Source organism: Notothenia rossii (genome assembly GCF_949606895.1).
Source record: "Notothenia rossii genome assembly, chromosome: 6".
In the NCBI taxonomy this organism is placed as follows: domain Eukaryota; kingdom Metazoa; phylum Chordata; class Actinopteri; order Perciformes; family Nototheniidae; genus Notothenia; species Notothenia rossii.
The window spans coordinates 78,509,811-78,525,993 of record NC_136909.1 but is presented as its reverse complement, the minus strand read 5'-3'; the positions used below and the strand labels follow the sequence as shown (position 1 = coordinate 78,525,993).

Sequence of the window (16,183 nt, the reverse complement as noted above, 5' to 3'; positions counted from 1 at the left end):
CCCTCATCTACGCCTTTACACTTTTATCACATAAACCACATGTTAGCATGGTCATTGAAATTCAAGAATACAGTGATTCAGAGGAATTCAGACTGATTTTACATTACTGTATTCATGTGGCTCTGAGTTTCCTAAAGCATGAGGCATTGGATTAGCATTTTTGTATTTTTCTCATTGATTTATAAAAAGAAAAGAAAAAATGGTTTTATTCTCCAACCTTCTGTCCTCATAATTTACTACTGCAGCACGAATAAATAGAACATAAGTATAAACATATGGTAATTCATTATTTATCCGTCATGTTTGAGGTGTTGGTCGAGATTCAGTTGGGCCGAGAAAGACAAGGGCAGATTGTGATAATCAGCATGGAGGGTGAGATCAGGAGGACAAGTGAGAGGCAAACACAGAGGGATCGGATTCAAAAAACACTGAGTGAGATATGTGGACAGGGAAAAAGCAACCAGAAATATACAGCCAAAGAAAGTGAAAGAAATTAGATGATATCCGAGCAAATGACACATTACCAAGAGAGAGCGTGAGATGTGTCTCAATGTTTCTAATTCCAGCAGACAAGCACCCAGCCTATCCCTTTCCCAACGGTGAATGAGTCATGATTATCCTCTGACAATGCTAGCCAATCTTTCTCAATAGCACCATTCAAATCAATCATCACTGAACCCAAACACATGTTTGCCATACAAAAACTGGGCTATTCACCTGTTTCACAATTCAGCAGAGTGTGCTTTGCAACAACAGGCATTGCTGCATATTCATTTTAAGGAAGCTAATCAGCAAACAGAAAACGAAAAACAATCACACACACACACACACACACACACACACACACACACACACACACACACACACACACACACACACACACACACACACACACACACACACACACACATCATTGTGTATGCAAAGGACTATATTATGCACATTAGACTGACCATGTTAGCCCTGGAAGGAACAGCGGTTGTGCTAAGCTGATGAGAGAACAAGGACAGAGAGTCGAAAGCACTCTGTAAAAGGAAAGACGCAGTGGAGAAATAACAAGGACACAGAGATGTGGGAATTCATTTAAATGGCTTAACATAAATGCAATTTCGGAGGGGCATTTGTATTTTCCTTTTAACAGGGACACCGATATGATGTGAGAATACATATAATATATTTTATCTTACAGGCTGTAACTGCCCACCCATATTTGCTTTGTGATGCATAATAAGTCACTGCCAATTGCTTAACATTTGAAACTGATGCCACAAGACGTGGTAGCTAGTTGTATCCCATTCTGGTGGTGTTGTTTATGTCATTGTCTGGTGGCATCAGTTTCAGTGTCGAAATAGCAGTCAGTGACTCAGCACTTCCTGAGCATTGGTTGTTTCTCCCCAGTCAAAACAATTCTTCAATTTTTTATTAACTTTGTTTACTGAATGTATACAGAGTGAACTCTGTTTCATTAGGTCAGGGTATTCTCCCAGGCTGCAGAAATTTAGACTGCAGGCCATTTTCTGTTGCATCCCTCGGGTGCCAGCAGTCGAAAAACATCCCCCAGAATAAATTTATAAGGGCACAGCAGCTATCTTCTTTTGTCAGCTCCAATGTCAGAAATAATAAGAACCAACTCTCAGAAGCATATTAAACATCGGGACCTGGTCAAAGTGACATGAACACACTACACAAACTGGGTCTCAGTGTCAACCCACAATGATACTTTTGTATTGATTGTAGCTCCGGGAGCAGCCGTATCACAAAGCCTAAGACTAAAAGCAGAATTTAAGCAAAGTATCAATACTTTTTAAAGCCTACTGTTACCGTCAACTATTAGGTACATGCATGCGTTCCTTATATTTCAACAGAGAAAAGCAGTAGACAGTTCTTCTGTAATATACAAAAATGAATCGGTGTAAGGAACACGTGTCTTGTATGATCTTGTTAAAGTCTTTCATTGAGTGTGTGTTATTGAGAGGAAGAGAGAACCTTTTTAAATCGGTAAAGATTTGGGTTCAGTCACTTGTAGTTGAGGTAATGTGCTGTATAATATTAGCAGGATTAAGTCTAGCATGTTTTTAAATAAATAGAAACACAGACGCAAGCTATGTTTCACATTAGTGCTGCAGCAATGCCACATCACACTAAATTGTTCATAAGTGGACCCATCTTGGCATCAAGAAATTCATAAGTCAACAATAAGTGGCTTTGCAGTAGTAAAACAATATGGTAAAGTGCAGTTGACTTTTGGTTGCTTTTAAGTGCATACAAATGTATTGTGTTGTATCGCTCTATTACACATTTGTCTCTGTTTTTGTATCTTCCATAAATAGTGGAATGCTCTAAAGGAACTTTCTACTGTAATCCAAACAAACTTACTTAGAAAAACTAACGTTCTTGCTTATTCAATGTTTGAGTGCCCACACTATACTACACTTCCATCAAATGGAAATATTGTGGATGTATTGTGAATCATTTTAGACAAATTTCCTCAAAATTGAGGATGGAAGCACAGTCCATCTTACAAATCTGAAATGATTTGTACTGCCAACTAGGACAATGAAAATGTCCGGTTGCAATGGTTAAACTTTAATTAAAATGGTCACACTACAGCGAGTCTCACTCACCTTAAATAGATTGTATTATTGATGTGTCATTCTCCTCCCTATCCGCTATCTGCTTGTTACTGTTTTTCAAGGGCATCGCCGATACATCCCGTAGTTAGCGCCTAGCCGAAGGTGTTTGTGATTGTTTAAAGGAAATATAAAAAAAAAGCCAGTATGTTTGTTTCTCCAATAGCAGAATGAAAACGGGTGAAGCCAGACCTTTTTCCATCGCAGTAAACCGTTAAAGCTTCGCTAATCACTGCTCCTCCTGGTGGATAGATAAAGCATTGCAACTGATTTCCATGCATCGTGCTTAGCGACATTACGAGGCTTCACTGCATGGACTAAGTCATGGAAGGGGATCGCATACTGCCAGGACTGAGCAGGGGCCCAGAGGGGATTAGTCACGGATCAGCTGGGTACGAATCCAACTGATTTCAGAGGCTCCAGGTTGTGGTGGGGTTATATTAAATCTCATTGTATTTTTAGATTTTCCTTTCCACAACTGTATACAAACATAATTTAAACCTTCAAGCTTCATAGAGGAAATATTTGAACTGATTTGAGTTGTACTATACAGGTGCTGTTGTTATTATGTCCGCTGCTGTATCTACTGTAAGTCTATTTCTGTTGCTGTAGCTCTCAGTTGCCTGGGAATAGGGTATAATTTACAGCGGTGAAACACTCCTTCACAGTTCAGATGAGTTTTAGCATCAATAGTATTGATGGGGATGTGTACCCTTATCTTAGTCTGACAGCAGGAGAGCAGGCTTAGGGAAAGGGCCATGGTCGAGATTGAGTGAGTGAATGAGAGAGACGGATGGAGAAACAATTCATTCCTCCTGATGGTGCAATGTTGCTATACATTTAAATCTTGAACTAAGCTGTGGCCCAGCTGCCATCTAATACTGATACTTCCCATCCCTCCCTTATGTGTGGAGAACAGCTATTATGTTTTGGGAAGCTGCCAAAAAGCAAAGTGGAAGGGCCCATTGATAATGAGGAAATAACCCAACATCCGGTCTCCTCTTAGCTGAGGGTGATATGGATCATTTAAGGCTCTTGTGAATCTTCCAGCAGTGAAAAGATCAAATAAACTGTATTTTGTGCTTGTCATCCCTTAAAAACCATCAATGACCAATTTAACAGTATCTCAGCACATTATCTTGTCATCAGTAATCTGTGCTGAAAAGACGCGGAGCCTGGTCCAAAGTTGATAGACTCAAGTACAAAAATGTATGTATGTAAGTTTATGATTAAAATGTTCTTTGCAGTTTTGGCTTGGCTTCAACTTTGTAACAATTGAATCCCAAATTAAATAGCGTCGACAATATTCTAGTTGCGTTAATTTCTCTGATTGTTTTTCGTTTAAACCTAAACTCTCTAAACCCATTCTTATTTCCATTTTTCTTCAACATCTTCCTCATCATATTATAGGTATTCATATTCTGAGGGAATAAGTAGATGCTCATCCTAAATGAAACAGACAGTATTACAATACAATCAAAGCCTTTTCAAGCAGTCTCTTAGGGAAACAAAACAGACATTTTATTCTGAATCACGCATTATAAGCTGTCTCAATTAGGCTGTAGTTACACCATTGTCGCAGCAGGGTAGGGTGGTGTTGACAACATCGCAGCATTTGTCTCAGTGGTGACTCTTTTGTATCCCAGGATTGTGCTCTGAGTCAGAGCAAACGAAATGACTGTGAAATCACTAAGACAGACCCAATTTATGCAATATTCACTACATCAGTGGTGTGGTGGTTTGTTTCCTGCCTTCATATTACATTTGTAAAATGAGGGCAAGACACCGTCGACAGCTTGTTTTCGTAGGAAACAGATTGTGTGGCACAAAGCTGAAATGTCTTCTTTCAGCCTGGTGTCTTGACGCTAATGCTCTCTCTCCCTGGACCAATCTCTGCATAACTGCACTGGTCTGATGAGGCGAGGACTTCTGCTGAGAAATACTGTGTACTTTTGTTGATCAGCCCTAATCCGCTTGGCAGATGTCCTTTTATGTCTATGCCAACAATCTACAAGCCCCTTTCCTGTTATGGTCCCTGCATTTGCTAACAGTTAAGCAAAAGTACATGATCTCATGGTGATGGTCATTGTATCAGGGTTTTTTTAAATTTGCAATGATGATTAGATGTTTTTTTGTATTCATTCCTCTCTACTGAAAACATCATCCATCAATCTCCTATAATATTACTGATAAAAAATGACTGTTTTGCCGGTATGGGTGCGTTTTTCATCTCCCTATTAGTGCTGAAACAAACCAATTTAGAGCCTGCACACCTGCAGCAGCTAGGCACACAGCATCACTTCGCAACATTCTCTTTTTTCCGATACGGCGCCCTTAAAAAACTGTTTTTCCTCCACTCGCTCTCTGCTTTGGCTCCCGTGGCAGCTCAACTGAGCTCACCTCTTGCCTTTGCTGTCTTTCGTGTGAGTCGAAGAATGGATGAGGAGAGATCGAGGTCGGGAAATATTACCAGTTATATGACAAACAGTCCCGTCATTGTAAAGACAAATATAAAGGAAAAAAGAGCCATAGCTCTGGAGATTGGCTTTTCAGGGGAGAAATCAAGTTTAGTGGTGGATGTCCACACATGATTGAAAGCTAATGCAGAGGTGGAAGAACTACACAGATATTTTACTTCAGGAGAAGTTGTAATATCACAGAGTGAAAAGACTCTGGACTTGTAGCAGCAACACTTCCTATTGGTGCAATGAATGCCACTGGACATGCATCATGTGCTGTGCCACAGCGCTGGAGCTGCAGTGTGTTTTCAGTTTTTTCCTTGAATTACAAATTTAAAAATGTAATAAATTATTCCCCCTATCCATTGGCATCCATATACAGAGTCTATTAATGTATCAAATTATTCCGAATCAATAGGATTATAAATATTAAAGATGGTGAAGGTTTATATGGATTTTCTAAGCTATTTCTTTAAGGTGTATATATATAGGACTGCTGACATTAGATGTCATATCGCAGAAATATTCTAGCAGAAAATGAGTGATGGCCTCTGTCCACTTCAGGGGGAACATTTAAGAGTGATTATTCCATCATTATCATCCTTGCCAATGACTGTTGAGCGCTCCTGCCTCCTGTCAGCGGGCTGTCTGCTGTATAATGGGCCATTACCAAGCCAAAATGGCCACGGACACACTTTAGTCTGCTTAAAGTGGCCGAGGAACAGGGGGCTGCTCATCAGACAAAAAAAAAAATATTTTTTAGAACAAAAAATAAGGTATATCATTTGGAGTCTCTCACATAAGCAGATGGTGGAACTGGTGAAATAAATGATAAATGTGATACTGCATTAATCCTGCAAACACTAGCACTAACAGTTCTGCTGACACAACAAAAGGGCTGCCAATCCTCTTGACCACAGCCTCATTTCATTACAGTCTCAAAATATAACAATTCATTTGATCCTTTTATATTTTTACTCCTGCATTTTCCGATTGTATTCATCATCAACTCATCTGTTGGAATAATTATTTGGGTTATTAATTTCTTTCAACTATAGAATGTCAAATAATATTTGAAAATGTCCTTAACAAGGTAAAAGATATCTTCAGAAAAAACCCAATCGAGATTCAAAATATTTAATTTAAAGTACTACAACACACAGAAAAATGGCAGTCTTCCCATTTGAATAGCTTAGAGAATGTTTGCTATTTTACATTTGATGATTGATTAAAGTCAATCACTTAAAACTGTTCTTGACTGATCCATGAATCGTCTTATTTCAGCTATATACCTAAGTGCATGCAGCCTCTTTACAATGGCAGCAATAACACTGGCATCTCTCAGGAACAGAGTATAGTGCATAGTACAGTACACAGTTTATTGTTACAAGCTGACACGTTTTGACATTCGATCAGTGTTAGATCGTGCTCTGGATTTATATTACTGTCGATCACATGACTTCCTGCTGAGCACAGCATTATCATTTCATGTTTCACAAAGGATTGTCTTTGCCAAGTTCCCTGGTGGAAATGCTGGCGTCCATCTCAACATTATCACACTTCCTGTGCATCAATACATCTTGCACTTTCCTTAGCATTCATGCAAAAAGATGCACATAATCCCTATATTTTATCTTGCACTTTACATTTTTGTTCTACTTTAACTACAGTGCATCTACCTCTTCCTCGGCTGTGCCATTCCTCCTCTCCCGCTCCTCCTCAGCATGTTATTTAGTTGCCCCTGTACGCATGATTTACAGAGCCCTAATGTACTCCTGTGCTTGCAGTCAGCAGATGAAATCGTCATTTGTCACATTAATAGTCCTCCCCCTCTGCAATACATTCGCACAGACATACACAACCCTTCCCCAGTACGGCCCCATTGACAGAACACCCCCCCCCCCCCCCCCTTATGAACCTCCCACCTCATCCCTAACACCTTTTCTCCAGAACCACCCTCCCCTTTCTTCCCCTCTGCCTCCGTTACTGCCTCTGGTATCATGGTGGATTCAACAGTTTCTTACCTGTATATGTTAATGATATGTACATGGTGAGCAGTACTCGTGCTTCTTAAAAGGTTCATAGCAGGCCTGCTGTGTGAGAAATGATGGCTTACATTTTCAAGGCAGCATTAGCAGTACCCTGTACCGTTTCACTTGCTAAATTAGAAAATCCCTGCAGGATATTATTATGCACCTCATAACAGAGTCTAGAATGATATGCAAATTCAATATTCTTCATTAAAACTGTTTTGCATTTGGATCACCATCACTTTCTCTTCTATGCTGATTGCCGGTTTCAGTGTTTTGCATATTTGTAACCTACTGTAAGGGGAAACATACGATTTGCTTTATGACGTGAATACACACGCAACACAAGCAGGGTTGGTCAAAGCTATAAACGGTCAAAAATATGAATGTGTACTGTTCCTTATAACATTATAAAAGCTGTGGTTTCAACTTAGAAAGTCATCTTTTGCTTTAGAATAGAATAGAGTGAGTATCCTGGGATATTGCCTGATTTGATGCACTTAGTTTAAGCCTGTGTGTTTGACCCAAAATTGAGAAAGTAGGATGATCAGTATTCTGGTGAAAACGTTTTGAAAAGCATTGGAAACACCATTGAAGTCAAATGTAAAAGAAACTTTTAACTTCATATTACAGTACGTTTTCACCACACGTTACAACAAATGTGGTTTGCTCCAAATTAATTGTGTTGATTTATTTAAAGATCTCTCCGCTTCCTTTAGTATGAAATAAACACATGGTTTTTTGGTGGAACTCATTATCTTTTAGGTCATTGATCAACCGTCAGATAATTTAACGAGCAAATAATGAGTACTTTATAGATCACATCACTGCAACTTCAGTCTACCCACTCTCATTAAATATTTACCACCACTTAGAAAGAACAGCTTTTCTTGTCAATTGCAGAAATATTAATAATGTCCATTTTCATCTTTATAAGCTATTTGGCATTTTGCCCAGCAGACATGCTGACCTGCCCTAAGAGGATCTGAAACAGATTTAGCCCAAATGACATGTGTAAATAAAAATGTCGGGGGTTTAAGACCCACCACAGACTTTACAAGCTTGAGCCTGCAGTCTGAGTCCGTGCTGGCTTACAGATGTTCACCATGTTTATTGACAGAGGTGTATGTGACAGAATTAAGTTTATTCTAACATAGTCCTGGTGTTAATGTGTGACTTCCGTTCTTTGCTAAGTACGACACTGACTCCTGTACCACTCTGAGACATCTGCTGATTTTCAAGCGACTGCTGACTTGAGCTGGCATTTTTGGCTTTAATCAGCTGTCTCATTTTTGTCTGGGGAAAAGGATTAGAGGATGCACCCCTCTGAATCTCTCGTCTACACATTATAATACAATTTGAGAACCAATCCCCTCCTTTCTGTGATCTCTTCTCTACTGCAGAGGCTCAGATGTAATCCTAAGGAGGATACACAAAGACCCATCTTCAATTCTTAAAAGCAGTTGAGCACACTTTCTTGAATAATGTACAGTGCTCTAACAACCTGACATATTTGTTCAATGAAAAACATGCTGTAATGGACTTTGAATTGCAAATCTAACCATGTTTTGCCTTATTTCTCCTCTTCTTCTTACCCGACTCCATCTTCCTCCATATATTTTGCTTTTCTCATTATTCTTTCCCTCCTATTACCTTATCCTATATTCTATTTCCTTTCTTTAAATCCTTGTCTGCACCCCATTACTCCTTTTTCTTCACCCATCTTCCCTCTGTTATTCTTTCCTCTGTGCAGCATGTGAGCTGATGAACCAGGGGATCCTCGCTCTGGTCACATCCACTGGCTGCGCAGCTGCGAGTGCCCTACAGTCTCTGACAGATGCAATGCACATTCCCCACCTCTTCATCCAGAGAAATGGGGATGGCGCGCCCCGCACCGCCTGCCAGCTCAACCCCAGCCCAGAAGGAGAGAGCTACACGTTGGCTGCCCGTCCACCTGTTCGAATCAACGACGTGCTGCTCACCCTCGTCTCAGAACTACACTGGCAGAAGTTCATCATCTTTTATGAGAGCGACTACGGTGAGTTGGGACGGATGAGAGCAGCTGATGGCCAAAAAAACACATGACATTTGTATGTGAGATGATTTCAGCTCTTTAATTTAAATGTTAATGCTCCGAAAAACCCCTCCGGTGTCAGCGGGAGATCAGGCTGACGTAAAGCCGTATATTAACACTAAGAATTCTTGTGCTGAAGAACACAATCAGAGTATGAGCTAAGATGAAAGAACATCACCACACACACACACACACACACACACACACACACACACACACACACACACACGCATTGTACATTCACTTTGCTACAAAAATGCATCAAAGTTCAGTGGAGATTGTCAGGAAAAACTAAATCTCATTGCTTCGTTCACCATTAGTAGCATCTTCATGAAGAGACAAGTCTGCGCCTAATTGGCTCATTGGTGGCACCAAAGGATGACGGCGTGTCCCAACAGTACTTAATATACTGTATTATTTGTCATTATTCTCATCACAACGCCCACATGGACCAGACCTTTCCTGACCCACATTTGGTAAAAGGAAAAGGAGTGTGGAGTGATTGACAAGATGGTACAAGGGCAGAAAGATTAGGAGTATATATTGCTGCATTGGCATTACTCTGATGATACTTTGCCACTGCTGGCTAATCTTTTTATTACTCGGAGAAGTGCAATCACGAGGAGAGCGTAAATCAGTTTGATTTTTCTCAGTACAGTAGAAGCTACGGTACGGCAAAGCGAGGTCTCAGGGGAAAACAGCCTTCCACTTATCTCACAGAAGCTACCCAGCACACACACACACACGCACACACACACACACACACACACACACACACACACACACACACACACACACACACACACACACACACACACACACACACACACACACACACCCTACGGCTAGTCACGGAGCTCCCAGTTAATGTATGTGACATGCTGTTTCACATTTACAGAGATCTGTCTTAAGACACTCTTTGTAGAAAGTGGATTTTCAGCATTAATTTGGATCGATTAAAATCCCTCCGTGGAAGAGCATCTGTCTATCTTTCTTTCTATCTGTCTGTCTGTCTGTCTGTCTGTCTGTCTGTCTGTCTGACTGACTAGCTATCTCAATGTGTCCCTTAGTATCTGTCTTTTCTATCTAGATGTCTGTCTGACTTTATTTCCTGTATGTCTGACTTGCTGTTTTTTCTGTCTATCAGTCTGCCTTTTTCAATTTCTCTGTCTCTGATTTGCTATAATAGCTAGTTGTCTGCCTATCTGTCTTGCTTTCTATCCATCAATCTGCATTTTGCGGAAATATTAGTCCCTCCTGGTACAACACACTTTTCACTTTGAATAATATCCTATCAGAAAGTCTTAGTGTAGAACATCTCACCGCAGAACAGTGCACCATAGCCTTAAATTGCAAACCCTTGAGAGGGAACCTGTATCTAATGCATGAAGGTTTAACAAGGCACTGTTGGTGAGAAATAATGGATAGTAATTCTAGCTGTAACAGAATGGCCTTTTTTTAAGCCAGCTAAATGAGATGCTACAAAGTCAGCACCGTTGACATTTGTGCTGGTGTTAACACTGTTTAACTCTGAACTCGTTAAATTAAGGAATGTAGCGGCTAATTAGGATCCTCATCACATAACAGTCAAAATACCCATGGTGCCTGCCTTGAAGCAGTACTACAGTGACCCAGACTGCTGCTTATAGAGAAAAGTGCGGCCTGTAAATCTGTGTTTGCGCTTTGAACATAGGGATACTACAGTAAGTGTTGGATTTAAATATGAACTGCTCAGTTTTATTCAGATATGTAACTGTGTGGTTTAACATGATTCATATGATACATTTTAGTTTTACTTCTTTGTCAAGCTTAAAGTTGAGTTGTATGAGTTGTGTTTACCTTCCCTTACTGTTGTGTGTATTATATGACTCATCTTAGATGGTTGCCAAACACAAGTACCGGTAGTCATACATGAAGTTGTTTAAACACTTTGATTGAAATGAAGAGCTCATCGAAGAATAAGTAAACAAGGTCAGAAATCTGACATTTAAAAGCCAGCATTTGGTATTTAACAGGTTTTGAGCTAAATAACAGACACTGCACACCCACACTCGTGCTGTCAGTCGGTCTGGCTGATAAGACATGTTGACACTTTTAGTTATCTTGGCGAATATCCTGCAGAAACGTTTTGATAGCCAACGTTTATACAGCTTAAATAAACAAACTATAGAATTGTATTATGTTAATGACTGTATTATCAAGATGTTTTTCCTATTTTGTAAGTTTTCTTTATCTTATCCATTGGTGAATTTACAAATCAAACGTAACTGAATACTGCAATGACGGAATATCGCATTGCTAACTTTATATAAACTACTTTTATCTCTGTCTCCTTTGTTTTTGCCACAGTTTCCATCATTGCTTAACCTTTAGAACGCAGATAAGTTTCGACACCGTGTCACTTCCGACTCAAGCTGTCAGATCAGTTATATTCAAACAGAGGAAATTAGGTGATGTAAGCTAGATCATGGCACAGGAGCATAGAGTGTGCTCTCGGTGTGATCTTGTCAAAGCCTTCCTATCTCCTCTTCTGAGCTTCCTGTCTATGTTTAGCATAAAAAGGCAGGAAGTACAACACTGTGACATCTCCCTCTCTAGGAAAGTTCATGTTATGATATGTGTGATATTCTTGTGACATCTCCAACGGTTGTAGTATAACATTCCTTGTTTAGGTTTTGCCAGAAATGCCCAGATTTTCGTAGAGTTTTTAGTCATGAACATGTAACTCGTACATACAGGTTCATCTGTATTTTATTATGGGCTCTAACCGTTAATTAGATACATCATTTCCATAACATACAAAAAAAGGTACAAATTGACATTCAATATTTCATAACTAACAAAATAAAACACTACGGTTCATTGAGTGTTGCTTGAAAACATGACTGCAATTATATTTGTCAAACCATCTGTAATCTAAACAGCGTTACTAAGTTTTATTTAAACAAAAATATATCAGCAAAGAACTTTGAGATGGTTTGTCAAGTACTTTTATCATAAAAGTCTAGTTATATTACACGGAGTAATGCAAACGACTTACCGGCTGAAGCACTGAGTGTCAGACAGCAAGACATTATTTGACCATTAAATAGCAGTTACATTAATGTTTAGGAATTAAAAGATGTCCACACTGACAAGGCGTGTTCTTTCTCCCTCTTAGCTATAATTAAATGTTTTAAAAGACTGTCACAATGACAAAGCACTATGTGATCCATCATCACTGTGCTCCATCTTTGTATCGCTATCTTTGTTTTACATTACCTCCTATAGAAAGTTTTTAATTTCTTCTTTCAGAGATTCGAAAAGATCATCATTCCATTATTTCTTTATCTGATTCAAAACTAATAATATGAGTAAATGACGGTCAGAAAATGTTCAAAAAGGACATTTAATTTACAGATTCATCACGAGCATGATTGCTATACCAAGGCCATCTTTATCGAACATGTGAGGTATCAGTGAGCTGATGGATTTGCGATGTAGTTTAATAATGCTTTGTTTTTGCTGGGCTGCCGATTCATCAATTTGCTGATGGTGCCTTAGTCTGTAAAGGCAGATGCTATAAAATATAGAGCACCGCTTAACTTAGAGCCACCGGCATAACACTGTAGCACTAGGGACATCAAGTCAGCTATTGGCAGCCAGGATAGGACCCGGAAACGAGACAAAATCAAAGATGAAATCCTAAAATATTTCAGAAGCTTCTTGAATGTTGAACCCCTTGCAGTTTTTTTGTACATTTCATGTGAGGATGAAGAAGAGCTTTTGTTTGTATTTATTTGTTAACAAGTGATTGAATATTTGTTTCAAATGCATCCTTGATAGTTGACCTCAAGGTGTTTATCCTGAAGTGTATTTCCTGTGTGTGGCCTCATACAAAAATGATCTGAAAAATCATTATCTAAAAAACACTAATCTTGAAAATGATTAATATAACCAGTCATATTCCTTTGTTTTTGGGTGGTGTGCAGCACCCTGCTCTTCAGTCGGAGAGCAGGGTGCGTTATTATAGCTCAAACGGCTGAATTCCTTGACCTCAGAGGCGAAGTAGCCTGGTGTAATGAAGTGTGTCAGGGAAGCTAGCAGTCAAGCCACCAATGCATCAGTTGCATAAAAGCCACAACAAACAACTCTTAAGGCTTCACCTCTTCTGGCTCCATTTGTTATCATACATTTTCAACACATAATTTGATTCTCTATTGTGAGAGAGCATTTTCCTTAATGGCTTTCAAAAGCAACAGTAATAACCTTAATCTTTAGTTCAAGGAAGCTGATTTCATAATACGAATGTAACACATCCTTTTGTTGGTTTTGTGCCCAAAACAAATATGAAATGATCCAATAATATTATAATCCCATAAAGCCCATTGCAAACCAAAAGACCTTTCACGCCTTTTAGGATTCAGCTTTTTCCTTCTTGTTAAGGTCTTTCTTTTTTTTATGCCAATTTATTTTTCCTCCTTCAAACAGTTCTATGGTGCGGATTTCAGCCCTGCTCTCTGACAGCGCAGAAGGGTAGTTTAATGTCTCCTATTTTTATTTGAAAAGGACAAAATAGACCTGGTGCATGTCAAGGCAACAAAAGTTCACCCGAACAACAGAAATACTGACAAACAAACTTCAGGCAAGGCAAACTCTCCCTCTGCAGTCAAGGACCATGCGCTGCAAGGATTCTTCTGAAAATGACCAAAGTGCACCGATATCAGAAGAAACTTGTGTACCCAAAAAATGAATGTCTTATTTAAAATACAGCGACTGAATCCAAAGATGTGGTTTTATTACATTTAATTCTACATTTTACCATGACCTGACACAACTCGTGTTCATTCTCTCCTCTTCTCTTGTTTATCAAACCATCCATAAATCCCCACAGTTCAGAGGAATGGTTGCAGATTGAATAAGTCAGTCATGCCATGCTGTCAAATCAGACACAATATGCCTTTCTATCTGGCCCACGCCCTCCCAAACAGTAAGATCCTGAAAAGACCTTGAGAGTTAGCTGAGTCACCTTCGCTGTTTGATCAGGGAAGGAAATTAGGAAAGGAAATGGAGGATTATTAAACCTCTTTTTAATCGTGCGGCATATACACACAATGACACGCTGAAATAGACTCTGCATTTAACGTGTTCTAGTAATAGGAACAGAGATGTATAAGAAATATGTTAAAATGGTAATATGAAAATGTATTTTCATTAACCCCTAAACAAGTCCAACTAAATGATAGCATGGCAATGTCAGCCTGTAGGTCAGCAGGCCAAACCACCACTTTGGTCTAGACGGAAATATCTCGGCTATTGGATGGATTTCCATGAGATTCATTAATGCCTCCCTGGGTCATTAATGTTCCCCAGAGGCTGACGCCTAACGAGTTTAGCTGAAAGCACAGAGCTGTTTGCTGTACACTCTCAGTCTAAGGGTTTGATATATGTTATCTGCGTGCCTTTGCAAAGCCATTTAACATGTGCTTACGCTGTAGTCACAGTTGTGTTTATGTAAAAGGAAGCTATTGATTCTGTGTGGGAGGAGGCACAGTGGATAGCCTATCTGCAGACAAAAGTGTCTGTACAATTGCCCTGTCATTTTATCATAACAAGGAGGGCACAAGAGGCACGATTATCGGAAATCTTAAGAGAAAGGTCGATTTCTTGAACATCAGCAGGCTCCTTGGCAGGTCTGACTGAGTTAACCTGTGCTTAGTAATGAATTTGGAGCAGCTATATCTGTCTCTGCCCACCCTGTGGTGACTGGCTCTCTGTTAAAGGAGGAGAGAATTAGGCTGGGATTAGTTGTGAGATTGATTAAGATGCTCTTGGACCCATGTAGGGGGTGGTTCCTAATGTGGAACGTGCATTTATAACTGAGGCAGGACAAACACAAAGGATCCCTCCTGCAGAGACCGTGGTCTTTGTGTAATTTGTTATGTTAGGGTTGGCGACAGATCTGAGAATATAAACCAAGCATTTTGGGAACAGTGAAGACCTGCATCGACATTTCATACGCTTTTGATATTAACTTATTTCACAGAAAATGACAATGTAATGCTACATTTAAGCCTTAAGGTCTGTGATACTGCCAACTAACTGTAACAACTGTAATTAATATGTTATTTCACAGGTAGTGAACGCACAGGTGACCTTGAAATAATTAGCTTATTGTAAAAGTTGGACGAAACGAGAGGATAACAAATGTTTAATATAGAACATAGAGTTTTTGGGAAGAGATATTATTAGCTTTCTTATGCAGTTTAGGTAAATACAGTTCATTTTTTTACCTGATAGCTCTCTGTATTAAATCTTATTCTGAAAGGTTGTCCAGGAACAATTTAGAAAAGGTTCATCATTCATAGGAGATTGTAAGAAATAGGAAATGTACGGATATTTTTAAGATACTGCTCCATTATTCTCCTCACTACGATGTTGATTACCCGCTGGAAAAGAATAAATTAATCCTGCATGACCAGAGAGCAAGACACTTAAGCTTTTTGTGAAAGGGTAAAATAACTGGCAAGACCTTATTTGCATACTTCTGTGTTGATGACAGAAAACTGAGAAAAATGTCAAGGCAATTTTCCTCATCTCAGCAAACTATTTGAAACCTTTAACCTGACCTATTTTTAAATAATGAAAGAAAACATGCTTTCCATTATTATACTCTACAGTTTTGTGCAGGGGCTGATTTTTCAGTTTTAATGTATTCCTGCATTATTTGTCATATTTATAATTTAAATTGTTGCATTCTGGTCCGATTGTCTCCCTTCTAAGCACACGGCTTCCCAAAGGCATGCCAGCCAAACTTAGCAACAAAATAAGGCAGTTAAATGTATTTTTTGCTAAAGCCTACACAGTGGCAGTGTAAACTGACAGTATCTTTGAGATTATGGACTGGGCCTGGACTGAAATATATATTAGGTCTGCACATTGGGACTTGACTACTAATATTGGAACCTTTTGGTTGATGCTGCTTCCCTTCAGTTTGTATTGCCTTTGAAT

General features: G+C 39.3%; 1 protein-coding gene across 5 annotated transcripts in view; it reads left to right on the top strand.

The window, feature by feature from the left end:
• The window catches only part of grid1a (glutamate receptor, ionotropic, delta 1a), a 206,880-nt gene that overhangs the window by 116,752 nt on the left and 73,945 nt on the right, over positions 1 to 16,183 (top strand). For all 5 annotated transcript variants that reach the window (XM_079687302.1, XM_079687301.1, XM_079687303.1 and 2 more), the window contains exon 3: positions 8,873 to 9,157. In XM_079687302.1, coding sequence (XP_079543428.1) covers positions 8,873 to 9,157 — 285 coding nt within the window. The remainder of the gene's footprint in view (positions 1 to 8,872; positions 9,158 to 16,183) is intronic.